Genomic DNA, 19,117 nt, shown 5'->3' on the forward strand with positions numbered 1-19,117 from the left:
CTTTCATCAATTTGATTATTACATATTTAAATTAGGAAGTACTAGCAGTGCCCCCTTCCTGTCTCATGCCCCAATTCTTTACCATTTATAGGGACTGTAGTAAGTGTAATATCATTAAAATCATAGTAAAAGTAGTAACTGTTAAAGGAAAGTTTCCAGTTCTTCTGAAAAGGAGCCTCCCGCGTCCCAAGCAAACACATAATCACGTTCAACTTTTAGTCTTTTACAAGCTTTATCAATGCTACACAGATACATCAAATCAAACAAAACCAATTCCCCATTCTCCACGGCTTTCAGCCTTCTCAAGACATAGAAAGCATCCCAAGCTCCCTATCATAGGGTAGGGTTGCTATTGACATCATCGTATACATAAATAAATAAATAAAAACATAATTCCCCTCACAAAAATAAAAGGGATAAAGAAATAAAGAAAAAAAGAAAAAATGGAGCTGAAAAAAAAAGTAGTAATGTAATAGGAACAGAGCAAGAAAGCAAACACTGCCCAAACTCACTATGGACAAATAGTCCTCAACATAGCTTTCTGGCTTTCACTCATTTTTTTCATTTCACCGCCTTAATGACTTGTGGATTTTCTCATTCAGCTTCTTCAAACTTACTGTAGGGTAAAGCTTACCACTTTTTATTTTATTTATTTACTCTTCCTTTTTTTTTCTTTCTTCTCTATCTTCTTTGTTGTCACTCGCTGAAACTTTTTGTTGGGTACCGGAAAATAAAACCCCAATCATCAATACCGAATCATTCCACAAAAATGGTGGATGACACTCGTTAGCCCTATAACTAACAAGAATAATAAATTTTTCAGTGGAAAGAAAAAATATCCTATAATCCAATCAGTAAACACCAATCAGTTTTCCCTGTATTGATCATTTAAGATCACAAACTCTCTGCAAGGTGCAGCAAACAACTAAGGCCGATGTAGCTTTTGTCCCGCACAATTTTCACTGTCCTCAAAACTAAGTTTTCTCTTAGCTCCCGAAAAAGTGTCAGATTGGTTCTCAAGAACACACGTGGAGCTCGACTTGGTAGACATTAAATTCGAGCAAGGTGTCTTAACTTTGCTTTTCCTCTTTTCCTGTATTAGATTGTAACAGAAAAACACATGTCCCTGTTCCATATAAATAGTAAACATCATCAAACTTATGTTCTATTCCTTGATTTCTTTCAATTCTCTATCAAAATAACTAGAGTTAAAGAACAATTAATTAACATTGGTCAATGCAATCTAAATAAACTCACACTTTCTAGATTTCCCCACGATGAGATTACACTTATACGAAGATCCATTGCTTTTCTTGTTAATGTAGCATCAAGAGCTGCCAATATGGCTGCCGAGGCAATTATAGATGGTCTTTGATCCATCAAATTAACATCTGCACAAAAAGACTAGCCTTTAGATATATATAATCTTGATGATAATAAATAATACTATTTCATAAGGGAATTGCATTATCAAAAAACCACCTTTGATCATGGCCACAATATGTTCAATGGCTTTAGTGATTATTGATTGTGGTCTGGATCCAGGGCAGAACTTGCCGACAAAGTAATGCAAATAGGCAAAAGGAGTTGCTGATCCCATTTTCCAATCCAAGGTACTCAAAATCATCAGTTCCATGTTCTTAATTACTTTATTCTCAAAGCGATAATCTTCTATTGGATACTCAGATAGAGGAGGCACATTTTGCTCTTCCATCTTTGCTGCTAGAGATAAACATGCCACGGATAATAACCGAATAGCCCAAGGTTTGGATTCCTGTATATGAATCCAGAAATTAAGTAAAACATAAGGGGAAAGCTAAAATCAACAGAATCTGAAAGAAAGCATTGGAATAAAGTAGTTGTGTAACTTACATCGATGGAACGCTCTGATAGAAACCGATCAAAATAAGTCACTGATAAATAGGCTGTCTCAACTTTGAACCCAAATTTCGCTTGTGTCTGATTAATCAACGGTAGGAAAAGTTTCAATAACAGAACAACCAAAAGCAAATTAAACAAGCACGATGATGAATAACAACATTGAAAACTAACATCGAAAATCCAGTCAATGGCATCAACACGGGCACTTCGTAACCAGTGTCTGCTGTTAGAATGATCATCAGAGGCAAACAAGTGATGATTCTGGGATCCAAATCCCGTTTCTTGTTTGAACAAATATTCAATATATAGCTCTTCATCCTCCAAAACGAAACATGGGTTATCAAGAGAGTAAAAAATGCCAGGGTTCTCATCTGGGTCTTCAAAGAAGCCAGCTTCTCCTACTTCATCACACAAGAGGCTAGACAAGGAAAAGAAGGTGCCAGAACTCTCCATTAAAACGTCTCAAAGTTTACTTTAATTTGTCTTAGAATATGCAACTGCTAAATAGTAAGAAATATAGAGAGAGAGATTTGGTTTGGGGAGGTTTAGTGGAGAGTATGGATGGGAGAGAGTGGGAAGAAGCGGTTTTGGTGCCGCCAAAAAAAAGCAGATGAGATATATAAGGACGTTAATTAGCGGTTACGGGGTTTTGAGTTGTGTTTGTGTTTGTACTATCATGGGTATGGGTATGGTATGGGAATACACTCTATACACTAACACTAGCAAGTAGCGAGAGTGAAGAGTGCGGTGTGGAGGCTTAGGACTAGGCCATCCCAACCCAAAGTCTCTCAAAATGTTGGGAGATTCCAGACTTCCCAATATTAAGAGTCCATGGGGTACTGCTATGGTACGTGCTACCCCACTTTTGGTTTTCCCTACAGTTTAGGACAGCTGTAGGATGGTCACTTTTGTCCCATGTGATGCTAAAGGCTTTCATTTGGTTTTAGTGTTCATCATCCTCCTCCCTTTTTTATTTCCTACTAGAATGGAAATAGGTTAAGTCCAAGTAAGCTTTACTAGACCTCAGTGTTTGAGTTAAAGTTATATGACCCCAGTTATTTTATCAAAGAATTTTTTAAGGATATAAGTCTGATTTACATAAAAGTTTGATATGGCTTATAAGTCTGTTTTAAGGAACTTTGTAATAATTTAATACTAAGATGGATGTAAGCCAATTTATTTATTGTTAAGGAGTGCTCTAGAGACAAGAAAAAAAAATACATATACTAGTTCTGAGCTAAGTCATCCTTTTGTTTCTGAATTTAATATAACATGTGTATCGCCAATTATGTATTGCAATTACTATTCTATGTTAGCCTTCAATGAGGAACCGATTAAAGCTCAATCCTACCCACCATTTAAAGTAGAATTTGTTAGAAGAATATCCATACAGATGTGGAATGAATTATAATTTATGAAAAAAGCTATTATAAAGTTAGAGAATATCTTTAAAATCTGTAATAATAGTGTATTTATTTATGATTAAACTTTAGTAAATTCAAATCATAATATATTTAAATTAAATTAAGAGATGATGAAAAACCTTTATTCTTACTTTAGAATTACGTTTAGCTTGGAAGAGTCTTATCATAAACCATAAACCATGAGCTCCATGACCTTACCTGTCCCCCAATTTCCATTCGTACATTATTATCAATGGTCTCACTTGTTGGCCTTCTCTGTCCCGCTTTTTTGGTTTCAGACATCATGTGTACTAAATCAGGCCCTAATGTCTACATTTAAGCATCAACGTATCAAATATGAGCAATCGAATCAACACCTTATAAATTAGTCAAGACAGTGTACAATTATAAGTTTGCTCCCCGCATATAGGCACATCCATACCTAGATAACAAAACAAATATGAACAAACAAATAGATCTGTGCCAAAAGAACCATTGCATGTTAATACCAGTGGAATTACAATGTTAGAGCTTTAAAGTAAATCACATAATCAATGTGAAATGGATACAATCATAAAATAGCTAGTTACCTAGTTCTTCTCTATTATATAGGCATGAAGATGGCTAATATATAGTTTTTGTAGCTTCTTCCATCCATGTAGTTAACCATTTTGTCTTTTGCTATCAATGGAAATGTTTTAGATCACTGTAATCACAGTGATGGCTTTGAATTCAGCCCGTGGTGTTCTCAGTTATCCCCTTTGTTTTCTATGGGTAACTAGGATTTTTAATGATGGAAAAATGGAAAAACTACGTGGACTTTACTTGCCATGAAGTCTTCACACAGTTTTGTTCCTAAATAGTCAGGTAAAGCATTTTTTTAAATCTGATGATCAGAAAACCCTGCCAATTTGGGAATTTATTATGCCCCAATAGGGATGAGCAGAAGAACAAAGTGAATCTTTTTTTATCAAAGAGCGACTACATGTTATGGCCCTAATGTATTTCTTAATAAAAATAGCAGGTTAAATAACTAACTAGTTAATGTTAGAATCAAATTAAACTAAATGACACAAGATCCAAAATCTGGGATGCCATTAAAACCGGTGGAATGCCATCTTTTACAGTCTTTGACTGCCAGATAAGATCACACTGCTGGTCTCACCAAAATAAATAGTGAATTGTCATCATCAAAATGCAAGCATGTTCCTCCTCAATTAGCTTATACTGCAGGCACATGGATACATTTTACATTTTAATCCATTTAGTAATTAACTAACCCTTTTACTAACAATTTAAGTTTCAACCCCACCTTTGAATATCCTAATTGAAAATATTTAATTTCACCAATTTTAATTCGGATTTTACATCTTGAGAAGTAGAAGGTTAATTACATTTTTTTAAGCAGTAGAAGGATAATTACATTAGTGACAGATAATATGTTTAATTTGCAACTTCCCTATGTGGCTATGTCTATATACGTGTTGCAATATACATAAAGGTTTTGATTTATGTAGAGGACTTTGGGTAATTTGGAGGGAAAAATGATAAAGAGGGGCCACAATTAGAGGCTAAGAAAAGAATTGATGGAAGTATGATAGCACACGTGAATAAAATAGCAGGGGAGGAGCGTCTTCACGTGTGAAAGGCTGGACCACTTCCAGTCTGTGTGTGATAGCATCAAAGATTTTTATTTTTATAAAAGGAAGGCAGAAGGAGGAAGAAGACGCTCCTGGTCTATCCTAAGTTGCCACCCACTCACAATAGAATATGGCACTATTAGATGTGCCCTTGTACTAGTACGTGGCACATGATATTATTAATTACACAACATACTTATAAAATAAATAATTAAAATACATGGATAATATTTTTAGCTTCTGGAGAGCTTAGGTAATAGTGATGGGAAGACTAGGTGGAACCTTTGACTCTGAAACATCAGCAAGTCCAAGATGGTCAGCAAGTTTGACTGTTTATGATACTCTCTTGTCTTGCTTACAGGTGCAGAATGGGGGTGGGGAAAATCATGATTCCAAGACCACTGCTTTCATTCAAGCACTGAATACCCTGGCCTGCACACACACACTCACTCGCACAAACAATAAGGACAAGGCTCAATTTCATAACTATGTATCATATCATGAAAGATTCTAACTTATAAGGGACATGTACTGTGCATGAATATAAGGAAAATAAAATAAGCGTGGTTGGAATGGCTAGGCTTGAGAATTACTGTGACTATGTGTGTGTGTGATGTGTATTGCATATATTTGCATTGCTAGCATTCAGCAAATTAATTGAATGTTGTTTGGCCAACAACATTCATCAATCCCCCCTTTTTCCTCAAGGCTATTCAGTGTTGGTTTTCATCATTTCACAACCACCACCATTATTCCCTTTCCATTTTCATGTATCGTTAGTTACTACTGTTCCATTATCAAATTGAATGACGATGGATGATGTTGGTTACTATTATTGTGACCTCATTAATTTGCGAGAGCGATATCCATATCATAAAATAAAAAAAATACTGTATAGAATATGAGCATTGCAAGATTCTTTTTAAGCTTTCACCCTCTTTCTAGATTGCTGTTTTATTTTATAAATATATATTTCAATCTTATAGTACATATAGTTTATGGAAGAGTTAACGTTACTGTATAAATGAGTTGTTTGGATTGGATTTTTGTTTAAAATTTCACGTTAGGTTGTGACCAGAGATCTACTCAAAAGATTATTACACAAACTTTGAGTCAAAGATTTTGGCATGGAAATAAAAGGTCACATGCGTTTAGGGTTTACAACGCGCAAACACGCATTATATCAACTTGATTTTATGATTTAATTCATTTGAATAATCTTGTAAGTTATGATCTATAAATTCATTACATAAAGTCTTTAACAGGCAGGTTATAGGTGATCAACGGGACCCCATTTTGAGGGAACTCACAATTTTTAAAAAAATCTAAAAAAAATTATTAACTTCATTTACCAAAACTTCACATTGAATTCACCGCCTTCCCCGCTTCACTACTTCAAAAATCTATTTTTCGTACTCTCCTCTCAACTCATCAACTACTTCTCTTACTTCAATCTTTAATCTTTCTCTCACTTCATTTATCAACTTCTCCTCCCCCAATTTTAAGAGCAATGACTCTTAAATTCTTCATCTAACATTTATCATTTTTTGCTATTTATTCTTCCTAATTAAACCCACAACCATGCCAACAATTTTTATCTTGCCTTCTTCCCCTTCTCTCATCTCAAGTTCTTGCGGTGGCCGGTGTAATTTCGGTACAGTGACCCGACAAAAACTCCGACAATTTGAGTTAGTATTCCAACAATATAAGGCACGAAATTCCAATAATATCAATCGCAAATTTTGGCAAATTAGGGTATTATTGCTTATAGGATATTATTGATCATCCCCGTGACTGTAGCAAGTGTCAAAAGAAGTTTTTCAAAGTTGAAGTTGATCAAGACTTACTTGCGTAATTCTATGTCTCAAGATAGGCTTAATCAACTAGCTATGGTGGCAATCGAGAATGAGGTGTTGGATAATATCGCTTGTGAGGATTTGATCGATGAATTTGCTTCATGGAATCAGAGGACGAGATTTTTCTAGTGAATAATGTAATTCATAATTTTGGTTAATTTTTTAATATATATAAGAGTTTTGTGTATTATTTTTTTTTATGGTTGAATTTATAAATTGATGAAATTTTTTGTCAATAAATTATTTATAAAATACGTTTATGTTATTTAGGAATTTTTTTTAAATTTTTACTCTTGATTCTAAAAATGTGAAGACATGACACTGGTCTTGAACAAATATAATATGTGATAGATACATAACTAAATACAAAGCTTCATTTTTATATTATAGATTTGCATCTGAACTTTAAAAATTTAAATAATAAATAATATTTTTATTTTCCTATACAACCATATTTCTTTATCATTTCATGTAAAATTTTATATCAAAATAAATCAGTTTTTATACAATTAATAATTAAATCAAATAAAGTTTCAAATTTATTTTTTCAATATTAATATTTTCTAATCAAATATTAAATAATAAGATATTAATAAATTAGCATTGAGGTGTTTTTTTATTAATTGATTTATTTATTTTAATAAAAACTTATTATCAGTAGTAGCAAAATATTTTTTGTTAATTAAATTACACAATAACATGTGTTATCTGTCATCATAAATATGTACGAATTAATTCCAGCAAGGACTTTGTTGGAGAATAGTAATTACGTACGACAAGTGAAAATGATTGTAGTGATCAATGAGATTGCATCGAAGACATACATGTTTACATGAAGAGTTTTGTTAATGTAAAGTAAACCACCAATATATCTACCAGAATACGATGTGCATATAGCGTGTCTTATTAAGGTGTGCACAATTTATGTTGTTGACATATTTTTAGTTAAGAACAAGAGTGACATACACTTGGTGAGTTTTATTTTTAGCTTATTTGTTTCCCTTTTCATAAAAATCTATGCAGTTTTACAAATAGGCTATGATAATTAATCATCCTCGTTGTGTCTCTCCCTTTCTCCTTTGCATCAGCATGTCTTCCCATTTCTGAATTGGTTATCCAGAAGGTGATGTCAAATTGAGAAAGGAGAGTTCAACCTCAACCACTTATTATAATTCTTAGTTGAGATTTAGGTTTCGGAGAAAATATTGATTAATTGTGGTTCCATATATTTGCTTTTGTCTTTTAGTTTATTTTTTAAAAGAATTTTGAGAGGAACGCTTCAGGTTTGGACTAGGTAACCTACTTCACTTTCTCTATTCATTCTTTCCATTGTCGATCTTAATTTGTTTTGTTAATTTTATTTTTTTCTGTATTTGATATGAGATCGTGGATGTGAAATTTAGTTCCATTTGCGATTGGAAAATTGATTACATCTTATATATATTGATCAATTTGTCAATTTGTCCACTCAAGCTACATGTTCATCATTTAGCCCCCCTAAAATATGTAGAAATTTCGTTTGGTTCATAGGGAATCCCAAATGTTTAATAATAGCGGGTTTAGAAACTTGTTGAGATGAAAGAAATTGCGTATGCATTTTTTAAATTATAACTATTAACATTGATCAATTTGTCAATTTGTCCACTCAAGCTATATGTTCATCATTTAGACCCCCTAACATATGTAGAAATTTCGTTTGGTTCATAGGGAATCCCAAATGTTTAATAGTAGCGGGTTTAAAAACTTGTTGAGATGAAAGAAATTGCGTATGCATTTTTTAAATTATAACTATCAACTTCTTAAAATTATGCATGAAATGTAAAAAATCACATTTTAGATGGAGAAACTAGACACGTTATAAAACATTAATTAATCAAAACTCCAAATCATTATTGGGTTGAGCAGAAGAACATTGTTGCCATAATTCCTAATCGTAATTTGACAAGTTACGTCACGATAAATTGTGTGATCAATTGAGAATCAAAACAACCCTTGTGTGATATTTGCATGGCTTTAGCAAATGATAGACGCGTTTGAGCATGGGAGATCCAAGTGTTTGATCATTTTAGATGTTTACGTTAATTAGAGGTGTAGATTGATTGGAGCTTTTTATATTTTTGTTTCTTGGTTAATAATAGTTTCTGGGTTAGTTGCTTAGCATAAAATCTCTCTAGAACAATCAACAAAGATCGTTGGTTCTTTTAGATGTTTATGTTACAAGCATAAATTGATTGAAGTTTCGACTTCTTTTTTTTCTTATTTTGATCAATAATTTATAAGATGGTTGATTGACATAATATATATATATTTTAATTATAAAGAGCTTTGATTTTTAACCGTTTAGATACATGAAATTTAATTTTTGTATACTTTCCGACATAAATGTATTTTCAAAATAAAATTAGCCTTTTTTTTTTTGTCTACATCCTATATCGCCGTAGTTAATGTCATAGGGTTTTTGTTTTGATCCAAATGCAATAGGAGTTTATTTGCCCAAACTTATTTGTTGGTGTGTGTTTTTGGGCCTTAGGCCTTGTTAAGCATACATACGAACAAACAATAATATCACAATTGTTTTAGAAAAAGAATATATCAAGGAATTCGAAAATCATCCCATTGCATGATCCTTTATGTATCAGACATGTAGCTTAAATTTTCATAATTTTTTTTCAGTTTTGTATAAAGTTAGAATTAGATAGATCAATTTAAGTTTATAATGTCACAACAAATTAAGTTTATGATTATAATAATAATAGTAGCATTATATTATTAAACATTATATATAACAACAAAGTTTAATAGGCATACGTGATAAGTTATTATTGTAGATGTTTTTATGTTGTCATGAATAATTTTGTTATAATTTTTAAAGAAGTTATTATAAAAATTATAAATATATCATTTATTATAATATTATGATATGTGATTGAATAATTATATAAAAAATATTTATATTATTGATATTGGTATATATATCATCTCGTCATAACATGGCTTCAATAAGTATAGATTTTATTAATGATTCTTATTTTGTTAAATATGTTTTTAGTATGTCTAAATATGATAGGGTTCACTTTTAGTTGATAATTCTCATTATAAATAATCTTAAAATAAATTATTTCATTTTGATATTTTATTTATAAAAACATATAATATATATAGAGAGAATAAATAGTCCACACATAGATAATATATAAAGAATTTTTACACAATCATAAATGATAAGTATGTTAACTTATACTATAATTATTTTCCAAGTCACATTAATGATAGTTTTTATTAGTTGTAAGTGCAAATTTTTTATACTAATATGACATAAAAGTTAATCTTTTCTATAAATGAACGATGAAAAGGAGACTTTTTTCTTTTTTAAAAGATAAGGACCACATCTAACACATGAGCAAGAGACAAAAATAGATAATTTATTTTAAACAAATAAGGTGTGAAATGTTTGGTAGATAATTTTATCTATTAAACATATGATTATAGATTTGATTCTTAACCCATGTGTATGAAAAAATAGTTGTTGAAAAAGATCAATCTCTTAAATGAATCTCAGCATTAAGGGAATGATCATTAACATTCAACTAAAGAATATCATACTTTACAAAAAAGAAAGATAATTTATTTTGAATGACTAAAAAGAACCATTGTCATATTTGGACATACTAAAAATGTATTTAACCCATGTTTTTCTCATGGCATTGTATAACATTAATTATACGATTTATAATTTAACAAAAGTGTACAAATTTTATCCAAACTGATGTGGAATGACTTATCTTAATAATTTTTTTTGTTTTGCAATCCTTACCCAAATCATATAATAAAAGGAAATACCTAAATATGAAATTTAATTAAATGCTTGACATTTAATTATAATAATAATGATTATTAAATGATAATTCCAAACTTCAAAATTCACTAAATTTTCATCCAGCCCAACTAACCTCCTATCAGCCCACTAACTTAATAAATATAATCTAACCTTCACCAAATTAATTAATTTAATCTTACACTCCTCTAATTATCTAATTTAACTCCAGTTATTCATTTTCACACGCATACAACAACATTTCTAATAGCTAGCTAATTTTATTTTAATCTATACACAAACTTTTAATTAATTAATTTATTTAAATCTATCATATTTTTCCAAAACTAATTAATATGATTTATTTTAACAAGTTTAGCTCAGATAAAATTTAATTGCAACACAACTTTTAATTAAATATTAACAAGCAATTTTTCTTACAAATAAAGAAAATCAAGAAGACGAGGTCACATATCTTAATATGACTACAAGTAATAATTAAGTAATTATCCTGTCCTATTTCATAAACAATACAATAAACTAGTCTTATGAGTCTACTAATTTATTTGAGGGAAATAAACTTTAGAAAAAGAAAGAAGAATAAAACAGTATTTAAAAAATCGTTGTTTTGTGGAAATAATATTTTTAGTTCTCTAAAATAACTGCAAATAAAGATATTTTTATCAAAATAAACTATTCAAACCTGTTCTAATAAACTCATTTTGAGTAGTTCATGCGTATAAGAAACATTTCAATTTAAAGGGTGTGAGGAGTGATCATGCATTTAAAATGAAATCTCAGGACCATTCAGTCAGTGCTCGTTCGTGGATGCAGACAAGTTTGTTTTGTCGCTTTCCTCTTTATTTGGACGTTTGTCGTTGCACTGTTACCCGTGTTATTCATGCGATTAATTGGTGTCTTAGTCATATACCTAACTCTTTTATATTCGAATTCCCATATCAAAATATTTAAAGCTCATATATTGTTGTGGTTACTTGTGGGTGTCATCTAGAAAAAAAAAATTAATCATTTTTTAACTTCAAAATTATATATTCTTGGCGTACAGTGTACTTGTACATTGTTCAACGACCCTGTCCATGACGCATGCTTTTAAGGTATTATCTACGTGGGCCAACTGTGAAGCTGTTTTAAGAGTATTTACTACGGATTAAGTTAGCCCAATAATGATCCACCGAAAAAATGGCACAATATTAGCGTCTTACTGTATTTAAATTACAGGAATTTATACGATGATGGTGAATAAGATTGGTTCGAAACTCATCAAGGTAATGTTGGAGTTTCTTAGACATAGGGTTAAAATAATGAATAATTTTAAATCTTCTTACTTTATTCTTCTACAAATCACTCTACTTATAATAAATGTGTTTTTATATTTTCAAAGATATTAAATATTTTTTTTTTTTATACAATACTTGGTATAAAAGGTAACAGAAAGATTTGTAGGAAGATATAATAGAAAAATATAACATTACTATAAAATAATATACTAGAAGACAACCATTCAGGACCTCATATCTTAAACTAATTGTTAGGATTGAGTTGGTTAGCCTAAACTCAACCTAATAAATACTATTAGAAATACTCATTTAGATCCTCTCTTGTAGGAACAGTGTATAAAAGCCGACGGAACTTTTATCATGAAGTGCATGCTTGAATTCAAGTTTGTATAACCATCCCAATAATGTTGTTTACTTTCCGGTTTTGAAGTTCCATTAATCTCCCAGTCCCAGCTAACTGATTTACTATTTCTCTGTTGTTAAACTAGCGTGCAGACTGGAGTTTATCATTCACTGCAACATTAATTCCCTTTTCCCTTGGGTTCTAGCCTCTAGGGCTGCTTCAAACATTGAAAAAATTGAAGATTAATTATGGAGTCTAGTACAAGTGCTGGTGTAAATATTAAATGTTAGGCACACATAGTTGTTGCAAAACTGCTATTTATTATTAATAATTGGTTTAAAAAATACATATAAGAGCCTCTTAAGTAAAATCGAAACGTTCTACAATATGACAATTGTGTGGAACTCTGACCTAATAAAACCTATTTTGACTGTAGAATATGTATTGGAGTTGAAGAAACAAAATGATGCATTCACTCCACCTTCCATTTAAAATTTTATTTATTCTTCTTCATATCTTCTTATGAAGTAGGATGAGGATGCATGCTATGAACCTTTGCAGCCCATTTCTGTAAACCAGGAAATCTGTTCAACAGTGAGTTCACTTTCTTATCCCCACCCCCACCATGCAGTGTTTGATGTTCAGTCTCATGGAAGACTTTGTTTCAGCATTAATAGTGTAATGGCATTAAACCCAATGAATCCAATCCTGGAATGCTAATTTGCAAAACATTCTTCATTCATTTACTTTCACTGTTATTCTGAAAGACCATGGTTTCTTTCATATTCACAACACTAGGGAGATGAGCTTTCCTCATCTGAGCTTCTATCTTGCTTTCGATGATTGTACCTGTTGACAACAGGTAATGATGCATTTGGAGGTATTCGGAAAGATCTGCCAGAACCACCAACAATTCTATCATGCATCTTTTCCACTTCTTTGCACACTAGATCCAAGATATTCAGAAAGTCTCTTACAATCATGAAAATTCTGAGAGGGTGGGCTTCTTCCTTTGTTGCATTCCCATGAAAGTATTCAGTAACTTCTTTTACAAGGTACAAGGCTTTTCTCTCATCTGCTTTAATCCGTACAATTTCATCTTCAGCATATTTCAGAAATAGCTTTGTGGAGTTAAAGAAATTGCCTTGCATATCTGGCTTTTCATATTGGAAAACCAATCGCACTTTATCAAGCCCTGTTTCAAGCTTTGAAAGATAGCTGCTCAAGACATCTGAATCCATTCCGGCTGCTTTTTTTACATCACTAAGATCTCTACTGAGCCCTGCCACAACCTGCAAGCCTTGCTTCTTAAACTCATCTTCATTAAATTTGGAATCCATCTTCACATTATCATTTGCAGATTCAGCTCCAGCACCTTCAGATCTAATGATTTCTTGGACCACAAAGTGGAGCAATGTGGTCTTTCCATCTGTTCCCTTTATATCTACAAGTTTTAGAAGTGTGTCCAATTTGAAAGCTTTAGCATCCCCTCGGTTAGTTCCAACATTCATTCTGTTTCCTGTCCTTAGAACAGCTTCAAGGAGTTTGAGGAATAACCGGCTGTTCTTTAATTCCTCACTTGCAGCCTGAAAGACATTCATAACTGATTGGTTAGTTTCCTGGGAGATAAATAAATCAAAGATAACAAGGGATTGAATCATTGAAATAAGTTATCTAGAAGACCTCCATGGTTTGAAAAGACTTTCTAAGGTAGTTAACTTCTGCATCAAAGTTGGCTCTATATAGCATAGCTTCAACTCGTTTAAAGGCGAAAGGGATATCAAGCACTGCTTTAAGAAATCTTTCTGCAGATCCAAGTTTTGAGAGATCACCATCATAGTTTTTGAGTTTTATCTCTTCCTCTTTAGTAGGAGCCATCTTTACTAGGGTTTCCAACAGCTCAGTGCCCAAGCCTTCAGGATTCCCTATTTCATCCAAAAATAATAACCCCGATTAGCAAAGTGAAAATACAGAATGTAGATAAGCAATTGGTTCAAGAGTTCAAGGTAAAAACAAACAATAGACATGTCAAGGAAACAACCTGAGACATTACTTTAAGTAAATATATATTCAGATATTTTGCATGTGTTATATAACCTTCTATATGTCACTGTAAAGATTCAAGATTGAGCCCTAATGTTAAATCTATCCTTATAGGAACGTCCCTAGTCTCGCCTCCATCAATTTTCATACTAGCAATTACCCTATAATACATGTCTTGTATAGCCTAGATATAAGCCTCATAAACACCTTTCTTTAACAAAACCTTCTACAACACTTCTGGTGATACTCATTTGTATTTTTTTTTAACGCCAATAAAAAACCTTATGCGTGTCTCTTTCTTTACTTTTGTACCTTTTCATCAACATCCATAGAAGATAAACACAATTAAGAAATAAAAATAGCTTTACGTTAAACTTGAGAGTAAAATATAATGGAAAACTTTTATTATGGATGAAACTCTATAAGATATTAATGCCTTACAAATTACTTGTGTCATTTGAGGTGGGATGTACAAAAGTAATGCCGCTCCTCTGTTAAGAACATGAATGAATAGACAGTAAAGATGCATGACATTTAAGTCTTTGACCGCAATATACTTTTAAACGGTTTCTAGGAAAGATGGCTGACAATCGGTGGATTGTAGGGAAATTAAAACAGAGTTACCACTTACTGGTTTATCGAGCATCAAGGAATTAGAGATTAGTACTTTACTTCTATTAGAAAAAAAGATAAACACAGGCAAAGATTAAAAAGAAATGTGGTACACTTGCTGAGAATAATAATCCATCTTTTGGATTTGAGCATTGGAAGCAAGCATGGTATTATGATCTGGTTGTACCATTTTTGAAATTCATGTTTTTCAAATACAATGGTGCTATTGCTTTTAGAACAGGTGCAACAGTTAGAGCCCAAAACTGCAAAGCAAGATTAGTTAAGGAATTGTAACAGTGATAGGCTGATTGACTACAGTGACCATGACAATATAGAGTTTATAACAATAATTCCTCAAGAAATAGAAGAAAAACAGTTTTTGAATAAGTCAGGTGGGAGTGGAGGAAGAAGTGGTGTGATCCCACCTTCGTGGATGCTCAGTTATTGTTTTATACCTCAGAAGGAAGTCTTATGACCAGAGTATTATAATTTATGGTGGTTTTGTTTTGTTTTATACCTAATTTCACTGTTTAACATAATAATTCACAAGGTATGATGCTGCTTAGACATTTTCATACTTGATTTTAGATTCAATGATGGTGACTTAAAGTTTAAGTTCTAGTGCTATTCAGCCTGTTTCTTGTATGATTCATTCTCTTTACATTATTGGCATAAACAGTTACGGGTAAACTTTATGCTCCTCACTCCATCTTCCCCTGAATGATATACAGACATCGAATCTATTAACATATCTTAGTAGCATTTTTCTTCTTGAGCGATATTAAAAATCTAAACAAGGAAATACTGGATGCTTTTGCTAGGTGCGTGAACATGAACTCATGAATCAACACTGTAGATCATACCAAAAATGCATTAAAGAATCTTGAATTACCCGTTTTGTATATTTTAGCCAAATCAGAAATCTGTGGCGCAAGTATCAAGTCCAAATGTCCCATTACTATCCAGAAAGTGGAAAAGAATGAAAAAGCAACTTACCATCTAAAAGAGCTTCAGACACCTCATCTTTTGTCACATTCAAAGCCCTGAGAAGAATAGCTATGTTCTGTGACTTCTTCGGGTCTAACACCCTGTTCTCCTGATCAACGAAAGGAAGAACTGATTTTTTTCTTGGAGGTTCTTTCGGTGCAGAATTTGTGGCTTTGCATCCAAACAACGATTCCATCATGTCTTCATTTAACCTATTAAAAAAAACGAAACATTAGTTTACAGTTATACCATGATACCACTAGTCCCAAAATGATAGGAGATAGTTAAGTTAACTAATTTAACTCACTGAAAGGAGCTTGATTTGATCTGGTCCCACACAGTAGCACGGTCTGAGGTCGCACGCACTTTATCCCAATGCAGAGCTTTCAGTTTTGGTTTGGCTCCATCCGTGTCATTGGCTTCATGCCTCTCGGAAGAGCTCACACTTTGACTTTGCTCCACCTCCTCAGAAACATTCGTCACACTACATTGAATTGGTGACCAAGATTGTCGCTTTACAGATGCACAAGTAGTAGAGGAAGCACTAACCGCCGGAGACACTGATTTTCGCTGCAGCGGTGGAGGTGGTGGCGGAGGAGGAGGTGGTGGAGGAGGAGGATTAAGTGAAGTCCTTGACACGTGCAAAGCAGTGTCGGTTGTTTTTGTTGACTGAAGACGCTTCAAATTCGGAGGTGGGGGAGGCGCCGAGAATTTCGGCTTTCTCGAATGCTTAGGTGGCGGCGGCGACTGTGGTGGAGGCTGCTTTATGGAAGGTATGATGACGTGTCTAATCTCCGGCGAGGGTGCCGAAACGCGTGACTTGGGCGAAGTTCTCTTGGAGAACGGAACAGCAACGGGTGTGGGAGTGGAATTCGTTTCTTTCTTCGCAGGACTACCATTAACCAGAGAGCTATGCCGTGAAGCCGGCGTGTAATATCCATCGACGGACGAGTTCTGCGGCGAATGAAACGCCGTATCGCGGCTCTCCTCGTCGGAGTCCGACGAGGAAGACACCGCCGGCGGGTAATTCCCGTCGGGAGGCTTAGTGAGCGGCGGCATTGGCTGTAATTCGGGACTCGGCCGGTAGCGATCGGATCGCTTGAGTTTGTGATACGGCGATCTGTTGGGCTTAATAGCATTTCTATTATCTCGTGAGTCCGTGGGCTCCACGGTCCCAATGTAGAGGAAACTCGACGGTGCCGAGGTTGTGTTTGCAACCTCGTTGCTGTTCCTGTTTGAGTTATTGTTGTTCCCACTTCCAGCAGCCACGAGTTTTTGAGTCTCCACGGGGTGTTTTGCTCTGTGTTTGTATAAAAAGAAAGCGAGTGCCGAGAGCATCCCAAGCGTCACAATTCCCACTGAGATCGCGATTGCTACTTTTTTTGTTCCCTTTGTCGGCTGTGTTGCCGTTGGGTTTGCGATTGTGGAGTTCACCGTGGACGACGGTGCTGCGTGTTGGTTCTGATCCGCCGGGGGGCCCGCCGGGTACTCGTGGAAGAAGGGGATGTTGTTGCCGCCGTCCGGAGAGGGAGGAGTTTCCACCACCGGTGTAGACGGTGGTGGAGACGCCGTGCCTGCTGGCGGGGGAGCGGAACTCGCCGGGAACAATGGCTGGTGCAGGATTCTTCTATTATTGCCAGATTCATTCGTGATGGTGTTGTTGATCCCTTTTGCAGTGTTGACTTGTATGGGTAGGGATAGGGAGAGTGTGAAGACGATGATGTGGAGGTAGAAGAAGCTCAAGTGACGAGCTTTCATGGCGAATTATCGTGGGGTTGGCTTGTTACCTTTTGTTTCACCCAATTCATGTCTGGGTTTCGTTTCTTTCCCGCAAATTCCTCTCCTCGAAATAAGGAGAGAGAGAGAGCGAGAGAGGAAACTTCTTTCGGCTGTAAAGATCTGGATGCTACAAAGCTTCCGTCAGCAGTAGCCACACTTTCTATTTTTTTCTCTTTCTCTTTTTTATACTCCTATATTTTATTTTGTTTTACTCCTTTATTTTATTTTTTTAAAGTTACATCTTCGTCAAATGCAATTTTTCTTGTTTCTAAATTTCGTAATTTACGGTGTAATAAATGAAGCCAATTTATACGGAGAGAATATAGCAATATACTATCAGTGGGAATGAAACGTGGCAGTCTTCTGCGCGCTTCCGGGCCTTCATTTTCAGTTATTCATTCACGTTGTAATTATATTGGAAATATAAATAAATAAATATTTAATTATAAGGAAGATGATGGTTATGTAGTGGTAATACTATTAAAAAAATAAGTTACTAAAAAAATATAAGTACGTTCGTGTCCTTTATATTTCTTGTTTGCAAGTAACGAGGGCAAGGCACAAATTCGACCTTGCTGTCGTTATATTCTGCTTGTATTGCTGCCCCTTCGGCTTTCCTTTGTTCAATTGAGTAATTGCTTGGCAATCCCCAAATTCAAAAACGTTCATATTAATACTATAGAATAAATAAAAATAATACAAATTAAAGAAGTTAACGTAAAAAATATTAAATAATTATATTAATTTATTATTATTACAATTTTCAGTATTCTTATAATTACTTTTGAATGAATTTATTTTATTTAATATTTTTTTAACTAATGTATTGAAAACACTAATTAGAAAAACTTATAACTTAACTAGAAAAACTAAATGTAGCAACAACGATCATGTCAAGAAAATCTGGCCACACACACCACCTCTCCCTTTGGATGGAAGGAAAAAAATTAATTTTTTTTGTTTATTTTTAATTCTTTATGCAAATTGATTTGGAAGAATTTTTTATTTATGTTAATTGATTATTTTCTCATATGGTTAGTACTGATTGGTCATTCAATTTATTATTTATTATATTATTTAAAATTAATAAAAAAATATTTTTTTATTTTTAAAGAATATTACATGTCAGTATTATTTTTATAAAATATTATTATATGTATATATTATTATGTATTATATATTATAGATTATAGATGCAGTAAAAAAAATATAGATTATAGATTTCTCCGAGTAAATGCCTATTAGCGTACATGGCTTTTTTTTTTTTTTTTGAGGATTACATTACTACCTTTTTATATCTCCAATTTTAATTCCGAATATTACCCTAGAAAGGTGACAGATCTAGATCACCTGCTAATACGTAATCAAAATAAAAGTAAAAACTAAATTCGACTGGTGTTGAAGAGCGGAACTCTTAGGTATTTTTAAATAGTTTTGATATTATAGAATATGATGCAACAA

The 19,117-nt window shown here is 33.3% G+C and overlaps 2 protein-coding genes across 2 annotated transcripts; both read right to left on the bottom strand.

Annotated features, from left to right (window-relative positions):
• Positions 1 to 256: 256 nt before the first annotated feature.
• On the bottom strand, positions 257 to 2,741 carry LOC114375375 (cyclin-D5-1-like). The gene is made up of 5 exons (XM_028333148.1): positions 2,053 to 2,741; positions 1,873 to 1,959; positions 1,483 to 1,774; positions 1,258 to 1,391; positions 257 to 1,126 (listed from the first exon to the last, which is right to left on the bottom strand). The coding sequence occupies exons 1-5, from the start codon at positions 2,332 to 2,334 to the stop codon at positions 926 to 928; spliced, it is 996 nt and encodes a 331-aa protein (XP_028188949.1). The 5' UTR covers positions 2,335 to 2,741; the 3' UTR covers positions 257 to 925.
• A 9,794-nt stretch (positions 2,742 to 12,535) lies between these two features.
• On the bottom strand, positions 12,536 to 17,819 carry LOC114375879 (formin-like protein 6). The gene is made up of 4 exons (XM_028333746.1): positions 16,185 to 17,819; positions 15,887 to 16,089; positions 13,919 to 14,160; positions 12,536 to 13,821 (listed from the first exon to the last, which is right to left on the bottom strand). Exons 1-4 carry the CDS (start codon positions 17,633 to 17,635, stop codon positions 13,030 to 13,032), a joined length of 2,688 nt encoding a protein of 895 aa, XP_028189547.1. The 5' UTR covers positions 17,636 to 17,819; the 3' UTR covers positions 12,536 to 13,029.
• Positions 17,820 to 19,117: the final 1,298 nt, after the last annotated feature.

Source organism: Glycine soja, chromosome 11 (genome assembly GCF_004193775.1).
Source record: "Glycine soja cultivar W05 chromosome 11, ASM419377v2, whole genome shotgun sequence".
Classification (NCBI taxonomy): Eukaryota; Viridiplantae; Streptophyta; class Magnoliopsida; order Fabales; family Fabaceae; genus Glycine; species Glycine soja.